The sequence below is a fragment of the Notamacropus eugenii genome, chromosome 3 (assembly GCF_028372415.1).
Source record: "Notamacropus eugenii isolate mMacEug1 chromosome 3, mMacEug1.pri_v2, whole genome shotgun sequence".
In the NCBI taxonomy this organism is placed as follows: Eukaryota; Metazoa; Chordata; class Mammalia; order Diprotodontia; family Macropodidae; genus Notamacropus; species Notamacropus eugenii.
In genome coordinates, this window is record NC_092874.1 from 83123828 (window position 1) to 83148688 (window position 24861).

At 35.0% G+C, this 24861-nt stretch overlaps 1 protein-coding gene across 2 annotated transcripts in view; it reads left to right on the plus strand.

Annotated features, from left to right (window-relative positions):
• The window catches only part of LARP4B (La ribonucleoprotein 4B), a 173341-nt gene that overhangs the window by 105653 nt on the left and 42827 nt on the right, over positions 1 to 24861 (plus strand). For both annotated transcript variants that reach the window (XM_072652068.1, XM_072652069.1), the window contains 8 exons: positions 571 to 718; positions 983 to 1135; positions 9655 to 9724; positions 10933 to 11069; positions 14631 to 14734; positions 16715 to 16825; positions 17832 to 17885; positions 17970 to 18179. In XM_072652068.1, coding sequence (XP_072508169.1) covers positions 571 to 718; positions 983 to 1135; positions 9655 to 9724; positions 10933 to 11069; positions 14631 to 14734; positions 16715 to 16825; positions 17832 to 17885; positions 17970 to 18179 — 987 coding nt within the window. The remainder of the gene's footprint in view (positions 1 to 570; positions 719 to 982; positions 1136 to 9654; positions 9725 to 10932; positions 11070 to 14630; positions 14735 to 16714; positions 16826 to 17831; positions 17886 to 17969; positions 18180 to 24861) is intronic.

Genomic DNA, 24861 nt, shown 5'->3' on the forward strand with positions numbered 1-24861 from the left:
AATAAACCATTTTCCTTTCTGAATGTATCCTTTTTTGGTTTTTTTACCTAATCTTTCTAAAGGAAAAAACTATTTTCATACTATTTTTGTACAGAATTTTTGAAGGTCTGTATTATTTCATTTATACAGGTCAGTATTTTTTAAATTTAGCTTTTATAAACTAACACAATATTTCATAGCAGAAGTCCTTTGTTGTAATGTATATCTGGCCTAGGAACTAGAAGACAGCAGGTAGTGAGGAGACATGAGAGCCCTAGCTCTGAGTTTTTCTTGTCCCCAAACCTCAGTTATTGTTTTATAACATATCTGCTTGAAAATGAGATGATTGAATCCGGAGTTACTTTATATGTTTGTTTCAGGTAAAAGAACTGTCAGAGGAACCCTTAAGGAAGGCTTAGTAGATTTGTTCACTGAAATAAATCTACTGAGGTTGTATGGAACGAATGAGTGGTCCTTTAATGCCCCCACCCCATTAATTTCTTATTGCAGGTTCGTTTTTACTTAATGTACTAAGTGAAATCTTTATACTCTTTTATTATATTAAAAATATTTCATGAAATCCCCTTTTAGGAACCAGCCAAGGTTTCAGAGTTAAACCCTAATGCAAAAGTATGGGGGAATCACATGTTACACTTGGAAGCAAGTGGTACCACTGATGAAAATGTGAGCAAAGCCTGGGAAGAAATAGCAGACCATCCTCCAGATGCCTGCAAAGAAGGTATACTTTAAATTTGAAAACTCTTCTAGCTAAGATAATTGTTGAAATTACATTACTGTTTTACAATTACAACATTATTGTTTTGTTTTCTACATAGAGACTATTAGTTTATCAAATACAAAGACTATTATCAATTTTTTTAGTAATTTACCCACTGAGGACCTATAGTAAAATCTTTTTAACAAAAATAACAAGCTGAAGGAAACCTTTTTTTAGAGAATTTTTTTTTCCTTTTCCCTTTTGGGGTACAATTTCCAATTGCAGGATTGGATGCCAGCAGTAATGGTGACACATCATATCCTAATGCAGTGTTAGCCGACCTGCAAGATCCAGTTTCATTATCAGACCAAACAGATATGAATACTTTGGTCCTGGACCATTCAGAATATGAGTCTATGCCTGAAAATCCCCAGACAGGTAAGGCTGATGTATTTGATGCAAGATTTATTCATGGAGGAATTATGACACATTAATATACTAAATTTTAGAGAGAAGGCAGAGGATTTCACCCTGGAGTGAGGCAGAGGCAGCACCAATAGATTGAGAATCAGCAGGCTTGGTGCCTGATAGGGGCTTGGCCATTAATTTACTTTGACAGATTGACCAAGCCACAACTATTAAGTGGAGATCGAGACTAATTGATCTCTAAGGGCTCTTCCAACTCTAACATTCTATGATTTACTTCATAACATTTGGCTATGTTTTTATATGATTCCTCCATAAATATATTTTTCAGCTGTAAGTGAAAAACCATTGTAACCATATACTTGTTTTGTCAAAATTCAGTATTTAAGAATTTCCTACATGCAGAGCACTATGCTAGAAGGTGCTTTGTTAGACTGAAAAAAGGTTTTTGCATAAATGTGTGAAAAATGAGATAATAGAATTAGAATTAAGTGTTAATTTATGATCTCATTGATGAGGTGTTTCTCCCTCCAGTGGTGCAGATTAAAACTCATCTATGCCTTTTCATTCAATACATTTCTTGTCTATCCTCTCATAAAGAATATACCCAATTCCAGAGGTTTTGTACTGAATCTCTTAAGTTCCATGAACAATGCTGTAGACCTGGGGCTAATTATCTGTTGTTACTCCTTGCTCTCATTAACTGACCTACATCTTTTTCCAATCATTTCCTGTAACATATCTTTTATGTGACTTCTTGCATCCAAGTCATTGTTGGTGGTATGTTACAACATATTGATATCTACCATTCCTCTTTACATTGTCTGTTGTGTAATCTTCAGTTTTATTCTGAAATTGTACTATTCTGTGATTCTTAGCCTTGTCATCAGCAGAAAAATAGCTAAGCATCTATGGTTTTATCATCCTAGAGAATTCTCATTATGGAAATCCGCTTCATCAACGCAGATCGAAACCTATCTACTTGTGACTTAGAAAATTCCCCGAGGTACTTTAGAGATTAAGTGACCTATTCACAATTACAGAGCTAGAAACTGAACTCAGTCTTCCCTGACAGTAAGCTACACAGCTTTTATGTTGTTTATAAAAGAGGAAGAGGCTAGGAAGTTTAGGTTGTATCATTGTGGGGAAGAAAGAAATATTCAGTAAGCTGTTTTCATTTGCATGAAGGAAGCAAGGAGGAATAGCCTAGGAAGTGGGTGTGGGCCAGACCTCAGATGAAAAGCCTTGAGTGCTAGACAGGGACATTTATACTTATCACATAGCTAACAGAAAACCATTGGAAATGTTTAAGGATGGGGGAAAGACAAGAAAAATTCTGTTTCATCTTGGTTTAGCAAAAGAACACTAGAGTAGGAATCAAAAGATTTAAGTTTCAGTCCTGATTTTGCCGTCTGCTAACTTTACAACCTGTAACAAATTGCTAAACCTCTTCATTAATGTATTTCCATATCTGGAAAATGAGAATAATGATGCTTTCCTTGATTATTTCTTAGGGTAACCATAAAGCAAAAGAAAAATTCTTTGTAAACCTTAAAGTGCTACATGAAAGGAGCTATTAATCTTAGTAAGTTAAATCTGGTAATATGTAAGATAAATTGGAGTAGTATCGAGAAAAAACTTGGGCAAGGAGTTGAACAAATTATGGGGAGTTACACAACCACAAATGTGAAATAGTAAGGATTAGATTTAGGATGATGTGTGTTCATCCTTTGTTGTAGAAGAAGACCATGCCATCAGAGAAATAATGACATGACCTGCATTTGACTTTGTTTTGAATGAGGGAGGGCTGTGCAGGTCACCAGCCTCACTTCTCCTCCAGAGTCATCTGAATCCAGTGACCGGAGATTCATTGGGATGACTGGAGATGACCCAGGATGAGACAGTTGGGGTTAAGTGACTTGCCCAAGGTCACACAGCTAGTGGGTGTCAAGTGTCTGAGGTGAGATTTGTACTCAGGTCCTCCTGACTCCTGCACTGGTGCTCTATCTGCTGCACCCCCTGGCTGCCCTTTTAGGATGATAATGACAATAGGAATGGAAATTAAGTGGTTTAAAAGATTACTGAGAGTTGTCATAATTTGGGGACTTACGTGAAGCATGTATGCAAGTACTTTAGGTTTTGTTACATTATACAATACAAACTATTGTTACGTTCTTACAGGAATTTACATATATATTTTCATTTTGTAATAATGGTGAAAAAATGAACTTTCCAGGATAGTTAGTTATAACAATGATTTTCCCAATGTGGGAGTTATCACGATGGTGGTTTGTCTCAAATATTAGGTGTTTTGCTTTCAAGCTGGGAGACTTAAATCGTCAAGTCTTAACACTTTCATTTTATAGGTGAGAAATCTGAGGTCCAGGAAGAATAAAATAACTTGTCCAGAAAATAGCTTTATTTATACTTCAGCTGGACTTATTTAATAAAGATGTTGTATTAGAATTTTACATAACCAATTAGATACAGTGTGTACTTTTTGTAAAATTAAGCAAGGAAATAACAATGAGGATTCCAGACGTTTCTCTCATAGTACACCTGACTCAAATTAATCAACCTCTTATTAAGCACCAACTATTTGTGAGGCTCTGGGGACACAGAAATGAAATTAGCACTGACTTGTTTCAGTCTTGCTTCTTACTGGCATTTAAAAACATTGGTAACTTGACTGTCACATCATTGGTCATTGCGTAGTCTGGTCCAGTCAGTGAAACCTTACTGCTCCTTAGAGAGAACACTGTGCTTCTGTGCCTCTTAGAATCTGAGTTTAACTTCAAAAGTCATCACAAGTTCCAACTTCTATGTGAAGCCTTTCGTATTTTCTCTTTTACCCTTTTCCCTCTCAGTGACCTTGGGGTATGTGTTGCAGGATGGTGTGTATTTTGTATGTTACTTACAATTATACATGTGGTCTCTACTCTAGAATGGAAGCTGTTGGAGGACTAGGGCCTGTTTATTTTTGCTTTGTACCTGGGACAATATAGGCATTTAGCAAATATTGTTAAGTCGTGGTTTAAACTTCCCTCCTCTTCCTCATCCTTTTGACTTCTCTATGATGTTTGACACTATTTATCATTACCTTTTTTCTTGATATTTTCTGTAGGTTTTTGTAACCCTAATAATATCCTTTTGGTTCTTCTGTTTGACCATTCACTCTCTGTTTCCTTCCCAAGATGTTCATCTATAAATCTTTTGCATGAATGTACCCTAAGCTTCTATTCTGGGCCTTCACTCCGTATTGGACTCATCATTGGATCTGTATCGGATCTCATCAGCTCCCATGTGTTCTGTTATCACTAACATCCAGCTCTTTTTTGTATCATACTGTCGCTAGTCCCTTGACGCCAACTGCTTGCACAGGTCCAAAATAAAATAAATGTTTCAAAACCACCCCTCTGCCTAACTTTGCTGTATCTGTTGAGTGTATTACCATCCTTCTAAATACCCAAGTTCACAATTTCGACCATCCTCGTACCTTCCTTTGTAAGTATACTTCATATACTCAGTTGAAAAGTTCTGTTGATTGTACCTCCACAGCAACTCCTTCATCCTTTCCTTTCTCTTCACTCACATCCACTACCCTAATTCAGGTCTTCATCACCTCTCATCAGGGCTATAATAACTGCCTTCTCATTGATCTGTTCTCCTTCACTTTACTCTTGCTTTTCACATAATCATATCAGTATTCCTAACACACAGGTCTAACTCTGTCTAAGCCTATTCAAGAAGCTTCAGTGGCTCCCTAGTGCCTCAAGCACAAGATACAAAAAGTCTTTTTGGTTCTTAAGGCCTTTCATATTTGTAGTGCCGCTTCAATAGAAAGATGAATTCTAAGTTGTAGATGATTTACAAAAAATTAGCAAATTTAACTAGTTTGTAATTTTTTGGCTGCTGCCTGTGCTATAATTCTAGGACCCTGTACAACATGATTGTTTTTTTTTTCCTTCTGCAGAATTTTTGTTTTTTAATTTTATTTTCAAATTTCTGAACTTAAACCTCTAAAAGGGGACATTTCAATGGAAGACAAAAAGAGGATTCTGTATAAAACCATGACTACATTCTACATTGCTTGGTATTTTCCTTTTTTTCCTTAATTTTGTTTATTTTTAGTTTTCAACATTCACTTTCATAAGCTTTTGAGTTTTTAATTTTTTTCCCACTGCTTTCTTTCCCTTCTATCTCCCCAAGATGGCATGCAATCTGATATAGGCTCTATATACTCATAATTAATATTCATGTTAAACGTATTTCCACATTAGTCATGTTGTAAAGAAGAATCAGAACCAATGGGAGGAAGTATGAAAAGGAAAAAAACAAAACAACAACAAAAGAGCAAATAGTATACTTCAGTCTGCATTCAGACGCCATAGTTCTTTTCTCTGGATGTGGACAGCATTTTCCCTCATGAGTCTTTTGGAGTTGCCTTAGACCCTTACATTGCTGAGTAAAGCCAAATCTATGAAAGTTGGGTATTGCACAGTGTTGCTAAGTACCATGTTCTCCTGGTTCTGCTCACTCACTGGGCATCAGTTCATGTAAGTCTTTCCAGGTTTTTCTTAAGTACCCCTGCTTATCAGTCCTTCCTTCCTTCCTTCCTTCCTTCCTTCCTTCCTTCCTTCCTTCCTTCCTTCCTTCCTTCCTTCCTTCCTTCCTTCCTTCCTATGTTTTTTCACAGTTACTGTTGGTATCTGTATTTCCCTCCATCCTGTTCCCTTTACATCCCTTTATTCTATTTTCTCTCTCCTTTCACCTTGTCCCTCCTCAAAAGTGTTTTGCTTCTGATTACCCCTTTTCTCAGTCGATCATGCCTTCTATTACCCCACCTCTCCCCTTCTCTTATCCCCCTTCTGTTTTCCCAAAGAATAAGATGGATTTCTGTACCCCATTGCCAGTGTATCTTATTTCCCAGTTATATATAAGAAAAAAAATAACATTCGTGTTTAAAACTTTTGAGTTCCAAATTTTCTCTCTTCCTCCCCACCTACCCTCATTGAGTAAAGCCAAGCAATTCGATATAGATTGTACATACGAAGTCATGCAAAGTTCTTCCATAATAGTCATGTTGTGAAAGACTGATTTCTCCCTTCATCCTATCCCTTCTCAAGGTTGAGTTCCCAAGGATACTCAACACTAACCTTCCCTCCTCAAAAGTGTTTGCCTCTGATTACCCTCTCCCCCAATCTGCCCTCCTTTCTTTCACCACCTCCACCTCCCCTTTGTCCCCTTTCCCCCTACCTTCCTGTAGGGTAAGATAGATTTCCATACCCAGTTGAGTGTAGTTATTCCCTTTTTAAGACAAATTCCATAAGCGTAAGGTTCTCTCTTTCCCTTTCACCTCCCCCTCCATTGTAAAAGCTTTTTCTTGCCTCTTTCATGTAAGACAGTTTATCCCATTCTGCCTCTCCCTTTCTCCTTCTCCCAGTATACTCCTCTCTCATTCAGCCCCTAATTTTAGTTTTTAGATATCATCCCTTCATATTTAACTACACCCTGTGGCCTCTGTTTGTATATATTCCTTCCAACTGCCTTAATAATGAGAAAGGTCTTATGGGTTATAAATATCATCTTTCCATGTAGAAATGTAAACAGTTCAACTTTTGGTAAGTCCCCTATGATTCCTCTTTCTTGTTTACAATTTTCACCCTTTTCTTGAGTCTTTGAAAATCAGTTTTTCTATTTAGCTCTGTTTTTTTTTTCTCAAGAATGCATTAAATTCCTCTACATCATCGAATTTCAATTTTTTCCCCCTCATTGATTACACTCAGTTTTGCTGGGTAGGTGATTCTTGGTTTTAATCCTAGCTCCTTTGACCTCTGGAATATTACAAGGGGGTTTTAAATTACTATAAGGGCTTTGTTGCAATATAGTTTAGCTTTTGTTAGTTTTCAGTGTAAGTGCCAAGTACAGTATTACAGAAACATTCCAAGGTATTAGCTTCATTAATTAGGGAATTCACACATCGCTATTCTTTTCATCTCTGTAATCATAGTTGCCCACAAAATAGGTGATGTGTTTTTTTATTTTTTTGAGGACAGAATTTTTTCTTTTGGTGGAAATTTTTGGATTTGCAATTTTTTAGTTTAACAGTAGTAAAGTACTTTCAAAACATAAGATTCCGTGATTTTGATTTTTGTTAGTAAGGTTCTCATTGACAGCTAGCTGAACTAATTAGTTTGAGTCAAAAGAGAAGCCCTGGGGACAGGAGATCTGATTGGCCCAAAGAGTAGCATAGAAGTGGTCTTGACCATGGTCCTCTTCTCAGCTCCTTCACCTTTGCCTGTCGTAGCAGTGTTTTAGTAGTTCACTTATATGTGTGCAAAAAAGGTAGATACAAGTGAATTCTGGCAGAATAAACGAGCGATAATGGATATTTGAGTGCCGGTCTCCAACCCCACATTACTTCAAAATAGCAAAACAGGTTAAAAGTAAGTAGAGACGAATAAAAAAATACTTAGAAGTTAAATCAGTCACTAAATAAGAAAAGCAGCAGAGGATCTTGCTACCATATCTGTCCTCCTCTTTTGGACTTGCTTGGCCAGGCTCCACTGAACGGTGTTGTCTAAGTTGTTGTGATCATCTTTGCAGTAGACCCCACCAAGTCTTACCAGGCACTTCATCTTGGCTTCACAGTCATCCCTTCTTCCCTCTGTAGCATATTCTTATCCCCTGAATGTCCTTGGTAGGTTGATTGTTAAATTAATAGCAATCATCTGCAACTTGTAATCTTAGAGATCCTACTGTGGTTATCCTGAGATGTTAAGTGCTTTGTTTTCAGGATCATGTAATCCAGTGTAAGTCAGAGGTATAACTTAACCCTGGATATTCCTGAATCTGGGACTGGCTTTTAGTCATTCATTATGCCATGAATTCACTCCTTTGAGGTAAGCTAACATGGGAAAAAAAACCCTGCACAGACTCTCCTATGAAAAAATACTGTGAAATAAAAAAATCCAGGATAAAATTCTCTAATAACTTCAACTGAAACACTTGAAAAAAGAATGGAATTGGATACAGGTACCAGAGAGAATGATTTCAATCCCTATGGAAATGAAAAGGAATAAAGTTAGATTTTTTAATTTAAGAAACTCCAAAGAAGACTTGATAACTTAGAACTAAAGCTAGAAATATTTAGCAAAGCATTCACCATAATGGGATTAAAAAGAATGGAGATAACTAAAAATTCTCATGATGCAGTAGAAATATTAGAGGAAAGTTATAACTACAAAATTGAAAGAACATGGTATCTTTTATCAAAAAACAAGTTTCTTGAAAAGTGGCTAGATAAATTTAAGAATTCTTAGCCTCTCAGATATACAATGGAAAATTTTAAAAAACCCAACTAGTATATTTGAAGAAATAGAAAAGAAAATTGCTTAAAAGTACTGAAACCAAAGGGGGAAATGGAGATTTAGAGAATCCACAGAGAACTCAAATAACTGCTTAACAAAAATAGGATTAGTCTCTTATCTCTTATACCTTAATGAAATCCATATGGGTTAAATAAAGAACAAAGTTGCACCACAAGGAAGTAGAGAAGAATGAAAAATTCTTTCTCATACCCTTTGAATTGAGGGAAATTATGTGATCAGAGAAAGGAAGAAGAGTTCATAATTGATAAAACAGATAATCTTGATTATATAAAATTATTTCTGCACAAATAAAAAATGTGTAGCTAGAATTGTAAGAAAACAGTGAAAATTGAGAGGAAAAATCTTTTTATTACATATCTGATTAGGCAGATGTCCAAAATCTGTAGAGAATTGACACAAATATATAAAGTTAAGGTCTGTTCCTCAGTAGGCAGGTGATCAAAGGCCATAAACAAGCAGTTCTCAGAAGGAAAAATTCAGAGTATTTAAGGTAATTAAAAATATTAAAAACCATGACCAGGAAAATCCAAATCAAAACAACTCTATAGTATCATTTCATTCCCAGTGATCCAGAAAAGTTGGGAAAATTTTGTTGAAAGAGCTATGAAAAGACAAGCAAAGTAATTCACATTGATGTACCTGTTATGTGGTTTATTAGTTAATCTAATCTAATGTAATTCAGGGAATGTGCTTATGAAAGTGTTTATGATGGTTTGGGGAAATTTCTGTCTAAGCAAAGCAAAATACATAAATTGGATAAATGACATATGTAACTTTAATTCTCTTCCATTAGAAAATTCAGTATGATAATCCACTAGAGTTTCATCTAGTGTTTTCATCCATTTTAGAATTGGAATAGACTTTAAAGGTTTTCTAGTTCAACTCTACTTGAAGCATAACTTCCTACAGCTCTAGCAAACAGACTCACGAAGACTCAGTGTTAACTGCCTCCTTCCCCCACCTTTGCATATTGGATGGGGAGTTGAGTTTTATTCTTCATCTCGATTAATTTACCATGAAGAAATAATAGTAGTAATTTTAAATCAGAAGATTGGTTCGTACATTTTCAGAGGAGTTGTTTAGTAGTCATAGTTGCATACTTTTATCTTGTTTTCTGAGCTATTTGTTATTTTTATATAGAAGAAAGTGAAGAAGTCCAGGAAGACCCCCGAGAAGTACTTAAAAAAACATTGGAATTCTGCTTATCTCGGTAAGACTACCTGTCATGATTTATAGGGACTTAGGGTCAGTTTTAAAAATGTTATTCGGGTTGTATGGCCATATATATGCAGGAGCTTGCTGGAATAAAGATGGAGTATGCATATAAAACATTTTAATCTGAAATTTTAAGTAGCTATTCACCTTCCATGAAACACAGGAGAATTTAAGAACCCATTCTGCATTATATTACATAACACAAGACCTGCTGTCACTTGGAATGCCAAATTCCATTTTTATAGCTCTAGATTTTGTAACATTTTTTTGTTCCCTGAAAAGCAAATGGATTCTTTCAGGAACAGTGAAAATTAAGTGGAAAGGACAGACACCTTTGAATTCCCTTGTTTGAATTGGATAATATCTGTTATTTACTCTCCCACTGTCAAATAGATGGACTGTGCTTGGCATTTTTATAATGATATATTTATACTAAACCAGCCTTCTACTTCTATGATAACCTTGTTTCCAAAAATATATGTATTAGAGGTGGCTGGTCAGAAATGAAAGAGCAGTCATTTTCTACAGCATAGAATCTATGCAGAAATTAGCGGATATTATTATTGTTGTTGTGATGGTGGTGTGGTTGTTATTTAATTCCCCTGCTCTAAAATGAGGTTCAGTTAGAAAATGTCCAAAGTCCCTTTCAGCTGTAAGATTCTCTTCAACTTACTGGCTAACATCTTGAAAATTCACTTGTATTCACAAGAATTATTGTAATTCTTTAAAGTTGTTATTTAAATAGATTTTTGGGGCAAGTAAGCATATCTCACTTTAAAACCAAACTTAATTTAAAAATAAGGTCAGGACTATTATTTGTATTTTTTTAAATTTAGTTTTTCAAATAAGTTGTTATTATATGCTGTATTCTTCATAGATTGCAATTCATCCACACCCTAATAAAAAATTGTAAATTGTTGTGGTCAAAAGTTTTATCACTTGGTCACTCATGTTTGGTAAGAAGCCTTTTTGAGGTGATCCAGGCTAGTTTTTACATACCGTAGTAGGACTTCAGTTGTAGAATCATGTCTTAATAGTCAATAATTCAATGTATAAAATTTGTTTTATATGCAACCTAAAAGGAACATGTCATATAAAGTGACAAATACATGTGGATTTACCCCTGCCTATATTTGAAGAAGTAATATGCTTTGAATTAATTGTTTAATAGCAATTCATAAAATAAACTTTTTTTTTAAACAGAGAGAATCTTGCAAGTGACATGTATCTTATTTCACAAATGGATAGTGATCAGTATGTGCCAATAACCACAGTAGCTAACCTTGACCATATCAAGAAACTCAGTACTGATTTGGATTTAATTGTTGAAGTTCTTCGATGTAAGTGAAAGATCTTTTGAAATAAATAATGTATGTGATTGCTAGCCTTTGTATACCAGTGAAATATTTGCAGTTTCAAAAAATCTTGATTATTTCCAGATAGTACTTGGTGTGTTTTTGTTGTCAGCATTTCCACGTGTATTTTTAATCTGTGTCATGTCATTATTTTAGTATATTTTAAGATCTTTAAAAGGCAAATGTCTAAATCCTTTATTCTATATTTTCATGTTTTGGTGCCATATATCTTATATGTGCTAACTTAGTGCTAATTTAATTAATAGTAAGCAGCTAAAAATATTTTAGTAAAGCCAGAAAAGTAATTATTTTCTTAAATAAAATGTATTTTTAAAATAAAATGATGGTGTTTATTAGCTAAGCTAATATGTGAAATAAAATACCATTGTTCTTGGGAAATTGATTAAAAGGATTCCTAACTTTGAGTTTATTTCTTTCTTTCCTGAATTAACTTTTACATGGTTTTATTGAACTGTTAGCTGTGGTTTGGGGAAAGGAATTTTTAAATTCTGTGACTGGGTATAATACATATTCAATGCAATAAAACAAAGGAGCAGAGTCTAAGTACTTTAGATTGGCATAGGTTTCTTACAGTCCTTTCTGTAGATGTCAGATTATGATAATAAATGTGCAAATTGCTTAAAGGTAATCTTTTTTCCCTTTCAGATATTCAAAGCAAGTAAAGAAAAAAAATTTTTTTAAAGTAAGCAAAGAAATGAAATATTTGTGTTCTGCATTTGAATGATGCAGGCATATGGTTTTGAGTCTCTTAAGAATAGTCTTCAGCTTCTTTGTGTCAGTAGACAAATATTTATTAAATGCTTACTGTATGTCAGGCAGTGGGGACAGAAAGACTTTGGAAAGTTAACCTCAGACTCTTCTTACCTGGAATCCAATCGTAGTGCAGTTTCCTTTTTTACAGTGTGACTTTGTTCAAATGATTTTACCTTTCAGGACTCCTGTTTCCTGTCTGTAAAATTGAGGTTATACTGGAATACTTCTAATTTACCTTCCAGCTCTAGACCTCTCTATGATCATGAGCATAGCAAAAATGAAACAGTCCCTGCCATCTGTGAGATTACTTACATTCTGTTGACAGTGACAACGTGTTCATTTATAAAGACATGAAGCAAATACAAAGTGATTTAGAAAAAAGGCAAAGAGGAGATAGCAGCAGCCAGTGTGATCTCATGTAAGAGGTGGTGTTTAAGCTGAATTTTGAAGGGAAAAATCCAAACAATCTAAAGATTCTAAGAGCAGAGGTGAAGAGGAAGGAGGACACTCTAGGTATTGGGAACAGTCTTGCAAAGTAATAGAGAAGGAGGGAATGGAAGAAATATTAAGGAGACAAGTTTGGTTAGATCAAAGAATGGGAATAATTAGCAAAGTGGACTGGAGTCAAGTCGTAAGGGACTCCCAATGCCAAACAAGAGTTTGCATTTGATAGTAGAGACAATATGGATCCATTGGAGTTTAAGCAGGAGAATGATGTTTTCAGATTTGTGTTTTACTAATATCACTTCAGCCACTGTGGAGAATCAATTGGAGAGGCAAGACACCTGAGGCAAAGAGACCAATAAATGAGTTATTGCAATAGTCCAGCTTAAACGTGATGAAGGCCTCAACCAGGGAGGAAGGTGGGCAGAGGGAAAGAGGAGTAGATAGAATGGAACCAATGCTGTGGAGATAGATGCAATAAAACTAGATGATTGATTGGATAATTGTGGTGATGGAAGGTGAGTTGAGGTGACACCAAGGTTTCAAACTTAGGTCACTGGAGGATTGTGGTACCCTTTAATGAAATTGCAAAATTCAGAAGAAGTGCATTTGAGGTGGAGAGGTTAACGAGGAGGTGTCTTGTGGATATCTAGTTAGAGATGTTGGTCTGGAGCTGAGCAGAGAAACTAGGGCTAGATCCTAGGGGCTGTCTGTAGTAAAATGAAAATGCATTCCATGGAAGCTGATGAGGTCGTCGAGAGAGAATAGAGTAATGGAACAGTTCCTTGTGGTCGGTACAATTAGGAAGCAGGGTACAGATGAAGATCCAGAAGGAGTGGCTGAGCAGGATGGTCAGACAGAGAGTGAAGAGAAAATAGTATCATGAAAACCTAGAGAAGAAAGATACCTAAGACAGAAGTGTAGTCAGTGGTGCCAGAAAAACAAATGAGGAACACTAGTTGGCCTAGAAATTGATAGGTCATTAGTAATGTTGGACAAGCAGTTTCATTTGAGTAATAGGGTTGGAAGCCGTATTTCAGGAAGTTGAAGTGTGAAAAGAAAGGAAAATGGGGGCAGTAAGTATAGATAGCTGTGTTCTAGGAATTTGACTATGAAAGGAAGGTAGATATGATAATTTGAGAAGATGGAAGACTAAGTGAGGTTTATCTTTAAAAAACTAGAGAATCTTAGCATGTTTGTAGATAGCAGGAAATGAGGAAGTAGATCATGAAGGATGAAGGTTTATTATATGAGGCAGGATAATTGTGTGGGCAAGCTGCCAGATGAATCAGGGAAAGGATGGAATTAAAGGATTAAGTAGGTGGGTTAGACTAGGTAAAGAGAAGAGTCTAATCACCTGTAGTCCCTAATACAGTGCCACATAGGTGTTTTTGACAGATAACTTTATTTTTTTATTTAAAAAAATTTTTTTGAGCATACCCTTTTAATAATATATGAGTTATGGATATTGAGATGTTTCAGTTATCTAAAATGCATTTCTGGCCCATGAAGATGTTTCTGTTACCTCAGGTACGTGAAAGTACAAATTTGCAGTTACATATATATATATATTCACACACATATAATACTTTTAATAACAAAAATGCCTATTCAAAGAAAGAGAAAACTGACAGATTGTGCTTCAGTTGACAGCTTTATAAATTATTTGTATATTGAGTTTTAAACTAAAAATTTTTGTTCTCTTTTTGTCTTTCTAATCCTGCTGCTTCTGGAATGTTATAAAATCAGAATAAGACTGTTAAAGATCATTATTGGAGTTTTTCTAGCTAGATTGAATGTCATGTAAACCAATTTATTTCATTTGGTAATTAAAGATAAATCACTTTCAGAATTGATAGCTCAATAATTCCTATAAAGACTGTACAAAATGAGATATCTATTTGTACTGTACTTTTGAGTGACTATTTGGCTTAGTCTGTTTTCATAGAAAATTTAGTATTTCTCAGTGCTATTTGTTAAACTTGACTTTTCAAAAACTTTTACTGTCTAAGAAAAGCTGAAAAAAATCAGTGTGGTACCATGATGATTTTTAACGACCATTTGTGACAGTTTTAAATTTGGCCAGCATACTTTTGGGGGACTTAGTTGTGAATTTTATAGTTTCCTTGAAATGTTATGTAACTGTGACTAAGATAGTTTATTTTTAAGCTTAAAATGTACTATTTACTGCCTGTTTTATAACAAAAATTCTAATGGAAGGACTGTCATTTGTGAATAATGAAGGTTTTCACATATTGATCTGAGTAGTCTGGTTTTTTCAGTGTTTACATGGAAAATTTCATCCCTTTATATTTTTCTTCTGTGTAGCTTTGCCTTTAGTCCAAGTGGATGAGAATGGAGAAAAAGTCAGGCCAAATCAGAATCGCTGCATTGTTATATTGCGTGAAATTCCTGAATCTACTCCTATAGAAGTAAGGAATGTATATCCTGGGTTAGACTGTCAAGTATACTTTGAAATTATGGTGAAGGAGATTCTGCTTTGGGTTTTTTGTTTGTTTGTTTAATGAAAAATTGGAGGTGTCACAAAAGTCCAACTCCAAGATTCACTATTTTCTTTGGGAAATGCTCATAAGTTGTTGGTCAAATTACTTACCTCCTCCCTAGGCCTCAGTTTTCTAATCTCTTAAAATGAGGGATTGGATAAAAATCCTCCAGCTCTAACTAATGAACTCAGGAATAACAAAGTGCTTATTTAGACTTATAAATATGTATGTTTTATATTTTTATATATATAATAGGCTTATAATATAATAAATGTAATAATCTCATAATTATATACAATATGTGTTTATAAATATATTTGTGTATGTGTGTATGTTTGTGTGTGTATGTGTGTGTATTTATAAGCAAAATGATCTATAAAAAAGTAGTTACTGAAGGAAAAAAAGGATTTAGACCTTTTGTCCATTGCTTTTGCACTGCTATAACGTTTTCCTAATCGACTAAGGGGACAGTTTATATTATAGAAACAGAATTGATGGGTACTTAAGTGCTCTTTGGTGACTAAAAATGTTTGAGTTTTTATTAAATGTTTTAATGAAACATCAACTTAGCTTCAAAGAAATAACTTATCTTCCCTGAAAAGTTAACATACACCCATTTTGAGTGGTATTTTTCCTTAGGAAATCAGTTTCTCTGTTCACTCAGCATCTCCAAAGTCTTAGATAGTTGGACCCTTGTTTATTTGTGGTGTATATCTTTTAAGGTCACCTCCTATGCTTCCAAGGTTTCTTTCTTCAAGAGACCAGACACTGCATATTTTCCACAAGGGCTCAGTTTGGAATTTGTTGTCTAAACTAGTCCAACAAAATCCCATTTTATTGACCTTATGGCTATTTTGCAAAATTCATCTTTTTGGTAGTTGCACGTGGATATATTAAGTGGGATGTGATTTTAAAATATTTTTATTACATTCTTTGAACACTATAAAATCCTTGTAAGAATAAGTAGGAAAAAAAGGTTGGGATAGAGGTAAAGATCTGTTATGTTTTTTAAAAGTTTTAAATCTTTGCCTTAAAATTTTTTTTTCTCATTGTAGCATCAGTGATTGGAAAAAATTAATGCTAATAATGTAGAGTAACAGCTCTTGTAATAAAAATGTCAGTGTTTTAATTATGTCCCAAAATAATCCCAGTTGGGGCAGGGCAGATTTCAGTTCAGTCTAAAATAAGGATAGAACTGTCTACATTGTAGCATAATTCTTTGTTTCCTTTGTATATTTATGCCTGATTGATACAAACTGCTTTATAACAAGGTCATTTTGATGCTTTACTAACCACACACACGTACACTCTCTGTCTCTGTCTCTCTCTGTCTCTCTGTCTCTCTCTGTCTCTCTGTCTCTCTCTGTCTCTCTCTGTCTCTCTCTGTCTCTCTCTGTCTTTCTCTCTCTCTCTCTCTCTCTCTCTCTCTCTCTCAACCTTTAAGAGCTTAAATTACACTAAAACTTTTGCAATACAACAGAGTAGGGAAAGTTAGCATGATTCAGGGATAATGTATGTTAGAGAGTAACAGAGATGAGAGTCCCCAATAAAAAGTCATATCCTCTTTACTCTTCACCTAATAGTTATCAGTATGTCTTCTTATTCATCTCAAGCTATTTTTCTAATACTGTATACAGTACCAGAAAAAGAATTATGATTAAAAGGCCCAGCCTTTTCATTCAGCTTTCCTGTATAGGAAGTCAGAATTCTTAAAAGTAGTTTATAGTAAAATCTCTTTCTACTGGCTCAAGTAGCATTTAAACCTAATTGGTCAATAATGAAAATTTCAGGGCAAAACGTTTATACTGCATAATAAAAGAACAGGGTTAGAATGCTGTAAAATATTTTGCTTAATCTACACAACACTAATGATAAATTATAACTTCTTTTGTTTACACTCTTATATAGGAAGTAGAAGCACTCTTCACAGGAGATAACTTGCCTAAGTTTGTCAATTGTGAGTTTGCCTATAATGACAATTGGTTTATAACATTTGAGTCGGAAGCTGATGCACAACAGGTGAGCACTTCTTGTTTCTTACAAGTAAAATATACTATAAGTACGTTTATTAGTATTCTGTTAGTCAGTAGCAGAGCTGAAGTTAAACACTATGCTCTACTTCCAGTCTAGAGGAAAGTGCCTTATATACACAGAGAGCAAAACAGAAATTGAAAGGGTTTTTATTTTTTAAAACAAAAAGTTTCAGTAAACTTAATATCAGTTTATATTTATAACAGCAGTATTAAAACTTATAAACCCAAGGAAGTTTGTTATCACATTCTAGAATTGTACTAAAACTACACTTAGATTATACCTCAGATATATGTTTCCTATTGCTAGTAATCTCATTATCTGAACTATAGATAATATCAGGAAATTCTTAATGTTCATTCATGGATTGAGCAACAGGTTTTAATTGCTTATTCTGTGCTTTGCAATATATTGTTTGCTGTATTCAAAGGAAAATCTTTATAGAAAAACAAGACAAACATAGTAAATTAACACAACTAATACATAAGGCATTGTAATAGTCACATACTAAACTGTGGTGGAGCCTGTACATTCTGTAAGAGTTTACAGATAGGCAGGAAAGTTATTAAAGAATTTAAATTTTAACAGAATTTTTAAAAAAGATTATATTAAGATAGGCAAGAGTATAAATACATACATAGAGGCAGGAATGATTGTGGTCTGTGGGACAGTGAATAGACCGAAGAGACTAGATGAGTGTTGCTGTGGAATAATGAAAAATAAGTCTGGTTAGTTGGAATATGATCAGATTAAGGGGGATCTTTAAAATTTGTCAAACGAATTTGGGTAGCTGTAGTATGAAATTAGGAACCCTATATCTATGAAGAATATGAGATTTAGTATTTATCCTTGCTTCCCCTTTTGTTTTCTTTTCCAAATTATATAGCTTTAATTCCAAATTAGGTAATCCAGTCATTATTTGTGCTAGTAAATTGTCTCAAAGTAGTGTATTAAAAATGAAGAAATGATATTTTGAATGTTTTTTTCATCGTAGGCTTACAGATACCTGAGAGAAGAAGTGAAAATTTTTCAAGGAAAACCAATAAAGGTAATCAAGAACACTGACCTCATATTGTTTAATATCAAATTATTACCTTAAGTATCCTAATAGGAATTTAACATTTTTGTGAAGGCACGGATAAAAGCAAAAGCTATTGCTATAAACACATTTTTGCCAAAGAATGGATATAGACCTCTGGACATGAGCCTCTACACACAACAGCGTTATACAACTTCGTTTTACTTACCTCCAGTATACAGTCCTCAGCAACAGTTTCCATTGTACAGCTTAATTACTCCGCAGACGTGGTCAGCTACGCATAGTTATCTTGATCCTTCCTTGGTAAGTTCCTTTCTTTTTCACTTCCTAGTAAGAGTACAGTATTCCTAGCTACTTTGGTTTAGTTTGGTTTTTAAAAGAATTCCTAGTATTGAGAAAGCAATTTTTAAATGATCTTTCTGGTGACTGTCATATGCATTGTGAAAGCAGCCGTTGATTTTCCATTTAGTGATATCAAGCTGTAGGTATTGCAGAGATAGGTAAGTTAAACCTTTATATTTTTTCCATTAAAAAAAATTACTTGTCAATATTAATTATCTACAGTGAAGAAAATTATAAATCCTCTTCTCAAGTATGCTTATGAGAAGTAGTACATTACTGTTTTGGGGAGGGTGGTGTCATACAAGGGTTATATAATTAGGGAGGTAGAAAGTATAAAGGAGAAATAGATTTTTAGGAATAATTTAAACTCTTGGAACTAGATAGGCTTTTTCTGAAATGTTTCCTGAAGGAAAGAAATGTTGAATGGAGTAATTTAAGGAAAAATGAAGATTTAATATTATTTATGAGCACTATGCTGATCACCGAGAGGAGCAGAAAAGTGACAATTCTTGCCTTATGTGATCTTTTAATGTATTTGAGGAGTTGAAATGCAGATTTCTTAAATACTACATAATGGAGTTTTGAAATAGTATTGTATTAATTACAAGTGCTATTAAAATGCAGAGAAGGGAAACATCTGACCTCAAGGAGCTTATAAATCTGATAGGGGAGATGTTTAAACAAATACATACAGACAAGCTATATACAGGATAAATAGCAAAATAATTAACAGAAGGAAAGCTAGAATTAAAAGGAGTTGTAAAAGGCTTGCAATAGAAGAAAAGATTTTGTATGGGACTTAAAGGAAGCCAGGGAAATCATCAGGCTGAAGAGCGAGAGAGTTTCAAGCATGAGGGACATCCAGAGCCAAGAAGGACAGGGGTCTTGTTCATGGAATAATCAAGAGGCCAATATCACTGGATTGAAAAGTACATTACCAGGAGTAAAGTGTAAGAAGACTGGGGCTTGGGCACTTCATAATCATAATCTGTGATGATGAAGGGGTTTGGATGCCAAACAAGAGTATTTTGGATTTGTTCTTGGAGGCACTAGGAAGCCGTTGGAGTTTATTAAGCAGGGAAATGACAAGGTCTGAGCTGCCCTTTAGGAAAATCACTTTAATTGCTGAATGGAGGATGGATTGGAATGGTGAGATTCTTGAGACAGGCAGACTCACTAGCAGCCATTTGCAATAATTCAGGTATGAGGTGATAAGGACATGTGCTCTAGAGTAGTGGCAGGGTCAGAGGAGAGAAGAGGGCATAAAACGAGAGATGTTACAAAGGTGAAATCAACAGGCCTTGGCAATACTTTGGATATGGGAAGGTAAGAGATATTTGAAGAGTGCAGGATGACTCCTAGTCACTGAAGGTAGGCTTGGACAAGATACTTTGACACTTGCGCAGTGGCCACTTGATAGGTCAGTCCTGATTGAGGATAGCCTTTCCTAAACCATTCTTATTTTCACGTCTTCTCTTTCTCCAATTCTTAACTCAGATTCCCTGACATTGTCTATTTATTTGCACACAGCGGGGTATTAGGAATCACCTAGTTTTAACCATGTTAGTCTATAGATGAGGAGCCAGAAGCCCAAAGATAAAGGGAAGAAAATAAGCATATATATTGCACCTACTATATGCTAGGTACTTTGCCAAGCACTTTACAAATATTATTTCACTGGAAAGACTTACTTATCCATGATTAGACAGCTAGTGGTTGAAACTCAAGAGGCTTCAGTCTTTTGACATTCTCTCAGTACTCTTTCCATTATATAACCCCTCTCTTAGCAGTGAGGCCACTGACAGCAGAGAAGTAGTAAAAAGATAGTGGTATATATTTTTTTTTTAATGTGAACTTTTTGTTAGTTCTTGGCATAAGACGACTCTATTTGGGCCTTAAAGACTTGGTAGGATTTCAGATGTTTGAATAAGAGAAGGGTGAATGTTCCTTGAATACAGGAAGAGTAAAGAAACTGAAGGTATGAAAGTGGTAATAAAAGACAATAGAGTCGAGACTAACAATATCAAAAGATAGATATTGGATATAAGTTTGTATTCTTTAGGTAAAATTAACTGGAAGGCCTGGAAAGCTTGGCGAACAAAGCTTAACATTTGATATAGTGAGTAGAAGTGGCATTTTAGGAAGAACAGACCCACATCATTATGTACAGTAAGAGACTGAATTCAAGAAGATCTACTAGAACTCTTTTTAAAATGTCTCAGATTAAATAGCCTGAATTTATATGGCAGTGGGATGTAATGGCAAGGATGCAGGAGAGGATGATTTTAAAATTGAAACTGTTTTTGGAGGAGTTGAGTTACTACCTACCTACCTACCCAAAAATACTGTGTAAGGTGTTCTGATGTTATTATCCAGCCTCAAGTAACATTTTAAAAAAAATGTCATATAGATGTGTAGTATAAAAGTGGTGAGTAGTATCATTATCCTGTCAAGTACAGTTTCCAGTGTAGAGAAAAGCTGCATTTTGATCTCCAGGAGCACTACCATTTTTACAAAAGAAAGAAAGGAGAATTCAGTCAGTGCCTTTGCTTGCTTGTGTGCTTCCTCTTGTTGACTTTTGATATAGAGGTTGGTGGACATGTTCCTGTTCTCCTGGATGGGCCTCTAAGAGTTGGGAGTGGAGTGGACACAGGCAGTCACCTCCTTTCATTCTAATAAAGGTTAGACATAGAGAACTTCTTTGTCCTGCTTGCTCAAAAGACTCATGGAAAAGACAGTGGTGTGCAAATCTCACGGTTTTGGAATCAGAAGGATATTGGAACCTAGTTTTCTTGCCTTTTAATCTGGAGATCTACAAAGGAGCTGAGAGAAAATGCTATATTAGAAGGTAAGAATTTAATTTGTTTAGAATGCTCAATTATATTTCAGCTGCATTAACCTAGTTTCATTAAATCACAACGTTTAAAACACAAGTGCGTTTTTACCAGTCTAATATTTTAGTGCAGAATCACCTGTTCTAACAATGAGGTGATGCTTTTTTGACTAGGAAGTAAAAATAAAACCCAAATTTATGTGTGCTAAAGCTTAATCTTTGTATGAAAGCATGACACTAAAACAAATCTTTCTGTTTTCATCCCTTCAGCAAACTGGTGAGACTCTCTCTGAAGACATTTTTACACTGAAGGAGTGATGAACCAACATGATTGATATACATACATATACATATACATATACATACATACACACACACATATATATATACACACATGTATGTATTGTCAAATTTAATAATGGATTTCAGATATATTTAGGCTGATCAGACATGTCCTTATATCTAAGAAGTGTACTACAGATGTTTTAAAAAACAAACAAACAAACTATGGACAGCGACCACCATGATGAAGAAGGTACCAATAAATCTTTCCAGTGTTTTAGATCCAGATGTCTTCCTGTATTTTCTGCATCTGTAACAACATCAGTATCCTAAAAGAGAGAGGTGCAATATCCTTAAGTAACTGAATACCATAAGCACCTACCTACCCAAAGTTTCTATTTCTAGATGAGATGACAACTGAAGTTGAGAAAAATCTTGAGCAAGTACCTGGGAGAGCACTTATACTCTTCAGAACCTCTGCTGCCAATAAGTGAAAATATATACTGGCGAGGAAGCATTTTGCTTTTCTAAACTGGATGCATACTGGATCTAAACAGCCCATCAGAGATTCTTTGGATAAGCTTGCTTCTTTGAGTGAGAATAATGAAGCATTAATAGTGTGTGCAGAAGGAAGAATTACTGAAGCATTTACTCATTCAACTTATTATGGAGCACCTTCCACAGACAAGGAACTATGTTAGGTAATGTGGGACATAAAGAGATGTATCACACTTATCCCTTTAACACTTGCAGTACATGACGGTATAAATTAATTGCCAAAACCTGGTACCAGGCATTAAAAGGGATCACGTCCAACCAGGGTGATCAGGGAAGGCTTCATTTCTTGCTGAAGCCTAATATTTCAGCTGTATCATGTAGGAGGAAGTACGTTTCTACAGGAAGACATGCACAACTGCAAAACCAAAGTATGTAGGCAGAAAAGCATACAGCATGTCTGGGGAATCACAGGTAAACCAGTTAGGCTTTATTGTATATATATATAGGGAAGGGAAATTATTCGTAGAGTCCTTGAATAGCAGGCTAGGAATCTGCAAGGCAGAGTTAGTCGTAGAGGGTTTTGAAGAAGGAATTAAATCATATTTCAAGATGCAGAGTGTTTAAAGTCAAGTACCCAAATTCAAATTCTGGCTATTGTGTTTACTATCTGTGTGGCCTTGAACAAGTTTCTTAATCTACAAAATGAGAAAATTGGACTGGTTAATCTCCATGATGTTTATCTACTTTAAATCTGTGATCCTTTAGGAATATTCAACTGAACCGACAGCATTTGGATTAGTTGAATTGGGAAGGGAAAATACCCAGTTAGCTTTTGCAATGTTTCAAGGATGAAATGATAAGAGGGCCTAAATTAGGGTCATAGTGGGAAAGGAAACATCTCTGTTGATATGAAAGAAAAATCAGAAGGATTTAGCAACTGATATGACATCAGAGGGAGGATCCAAGGATAATTTCGTAAGTATGAAACTTGAGGGACTGGTGCCAGAGCTGAAATGTACACAGTTTGAATATTTGAGGCTAAATCTTGAGAGAGAAGGGAAAACTAGAGATCAGAGAAGTAGATTGAAAACAGGTGTGGGCAGTGCCCACCTTTAAAAGGCTACTCAGGAAAAGTAGTAGCTAAAAGGGATAGAAGAAGCACAAAGAGGATTCAGTGTCACAGAAGCCAAGGGAATACCCATTTTCAAGAAGAAAGATTGGCATATGTACAAAAATGTTCATAGAAGCATTATTTGTGATACAAAGAAGCTCTTGGAAACAAAATGTGCCCAGTCATTGGGGAATGGCTGAATAAATTATGACACATGAGTACAATGGAATATTACTACACCATGACAAATGTGAAGAATTCAGAGAAACATGAAAAGACTTAAATGGAGTGATGCAAAGTGAAGAAAGCCAGAGCCAAAAAAATCAGGATATACAATGTCTACAACAGTACAAAGTCAACATGGAGAGGCAACAAGCTTTGGTCAAATATGGTGGTCAATGTTAATACCTTATTGTCAAGGTTAAAGGACAAATCCTCTTTTCACTTAGCAATCAATATGGTGTTTGATTGGGGTGGGGAATAAATCACATGTCCAAAAGCTTGTATGTGTTAAAATAATAAATTTTCTTATAAAAAGGAGAATGGTCAGCGATGTCAGATATCTTAGGCCACAGCTTGATGAATCAGAAAAAATTCTAATGGATTTATGCAAAGAAGTAATTGATTTTTGAAAGAATAAATTCAGTAGGAGTCATGGGTAGAGTTCAGATTTTAATTTGAACAGAATTAATAGTGAAAATGAGAATTGTTGGATGCAGATTTGGAGTTCTCTTGTTCAAGAATGTAGAAGAAAAGCAGGATAGCTAGAAGAGTAAGATATAGCAAAGATAATGCTTCTTTTTGAAAATAGGTATTTGTTTGTGATAGGCATTAATAGATAGGGAGAGATTGGAAAAGATGTTTATGTGAAGGTATGTTGAAGGCTTTGTTGCATAGTATAAAGAATTTTGGATTTGGAGCCAGAGTACCTTGGCATGAATCCTAGTTCTGCTACTTACTGGGTGACATGTCGTTTTCCATGCGTCTCAGTACCTTCATTTATAAAATGAAGGATTGAAAATTTCTAGAGTCTTTTCAGTCTCTGAAGTCAATTAGCTTAGCTAATGCTGCAAATAATGTTAAAGCAGGCATTGAACTTAGTCCTCTGAGATTACAAGATCATATAACTAGAAGGAATCTTTGAAGCCATAGACCAAGCCTGTTCCATCCCTCCTCCACCTCCTACATTTTATAAATGAGAACATGGGACTGGAGAAATGTGCTTCTCTACAAATCTGTTTAAGTTATGAGAGGCACCAAGTAGCAGAAATAGGCTTTCAGCCCGGTTCTTTGATGCCAAATCTAGCACTTTTTCCTTGGCATTACAAGAGAAATGCCATCCATGTCTTTAATTTTCCCCAGAAGATCTGTAAAAGACAAAGAGTAATTAAAAATCATACAGAAGCTATTTGTATCTTACTTCTTCAGGGTAAGCAAAAGAAAAGAATGAAATTAGTAAAACAGCGACGTTGAAGCTGTGATAAACTCAGGCAGATAAGTGATAAATGATGCCCTTTGGAAGACTTATTAAAACAACAACAAAATCAAACAGTAAAAGTTGGGACCTGTGATATACCCAGAAGGGGAGAAAGAACTCCCATGTGATTATAAAGATGTTTTTTGGGATGTTACTGCATTCATTGTTCTTTTGTCAAAGTATCCTTGGGAGCATATATAAGTATCTTTGCTTTTAGAAGAAAGTGAAAAACTATTTTATAGGAAGGACTTTGTTATCAGGCAGTTCCACAGTCAAAACAATACTGCTTGACTCATTGTAAATCATTCAGTACCACACTTAGACTATAGTATGAGGATAGGGATCACAAATCTTGTAGTTATGCCTCAACCAGGTTTTTATAGTCAATATACAACAAGGATTTATTAAATGCTTCCTGAGTACTGGCTACTATGCTAAACAG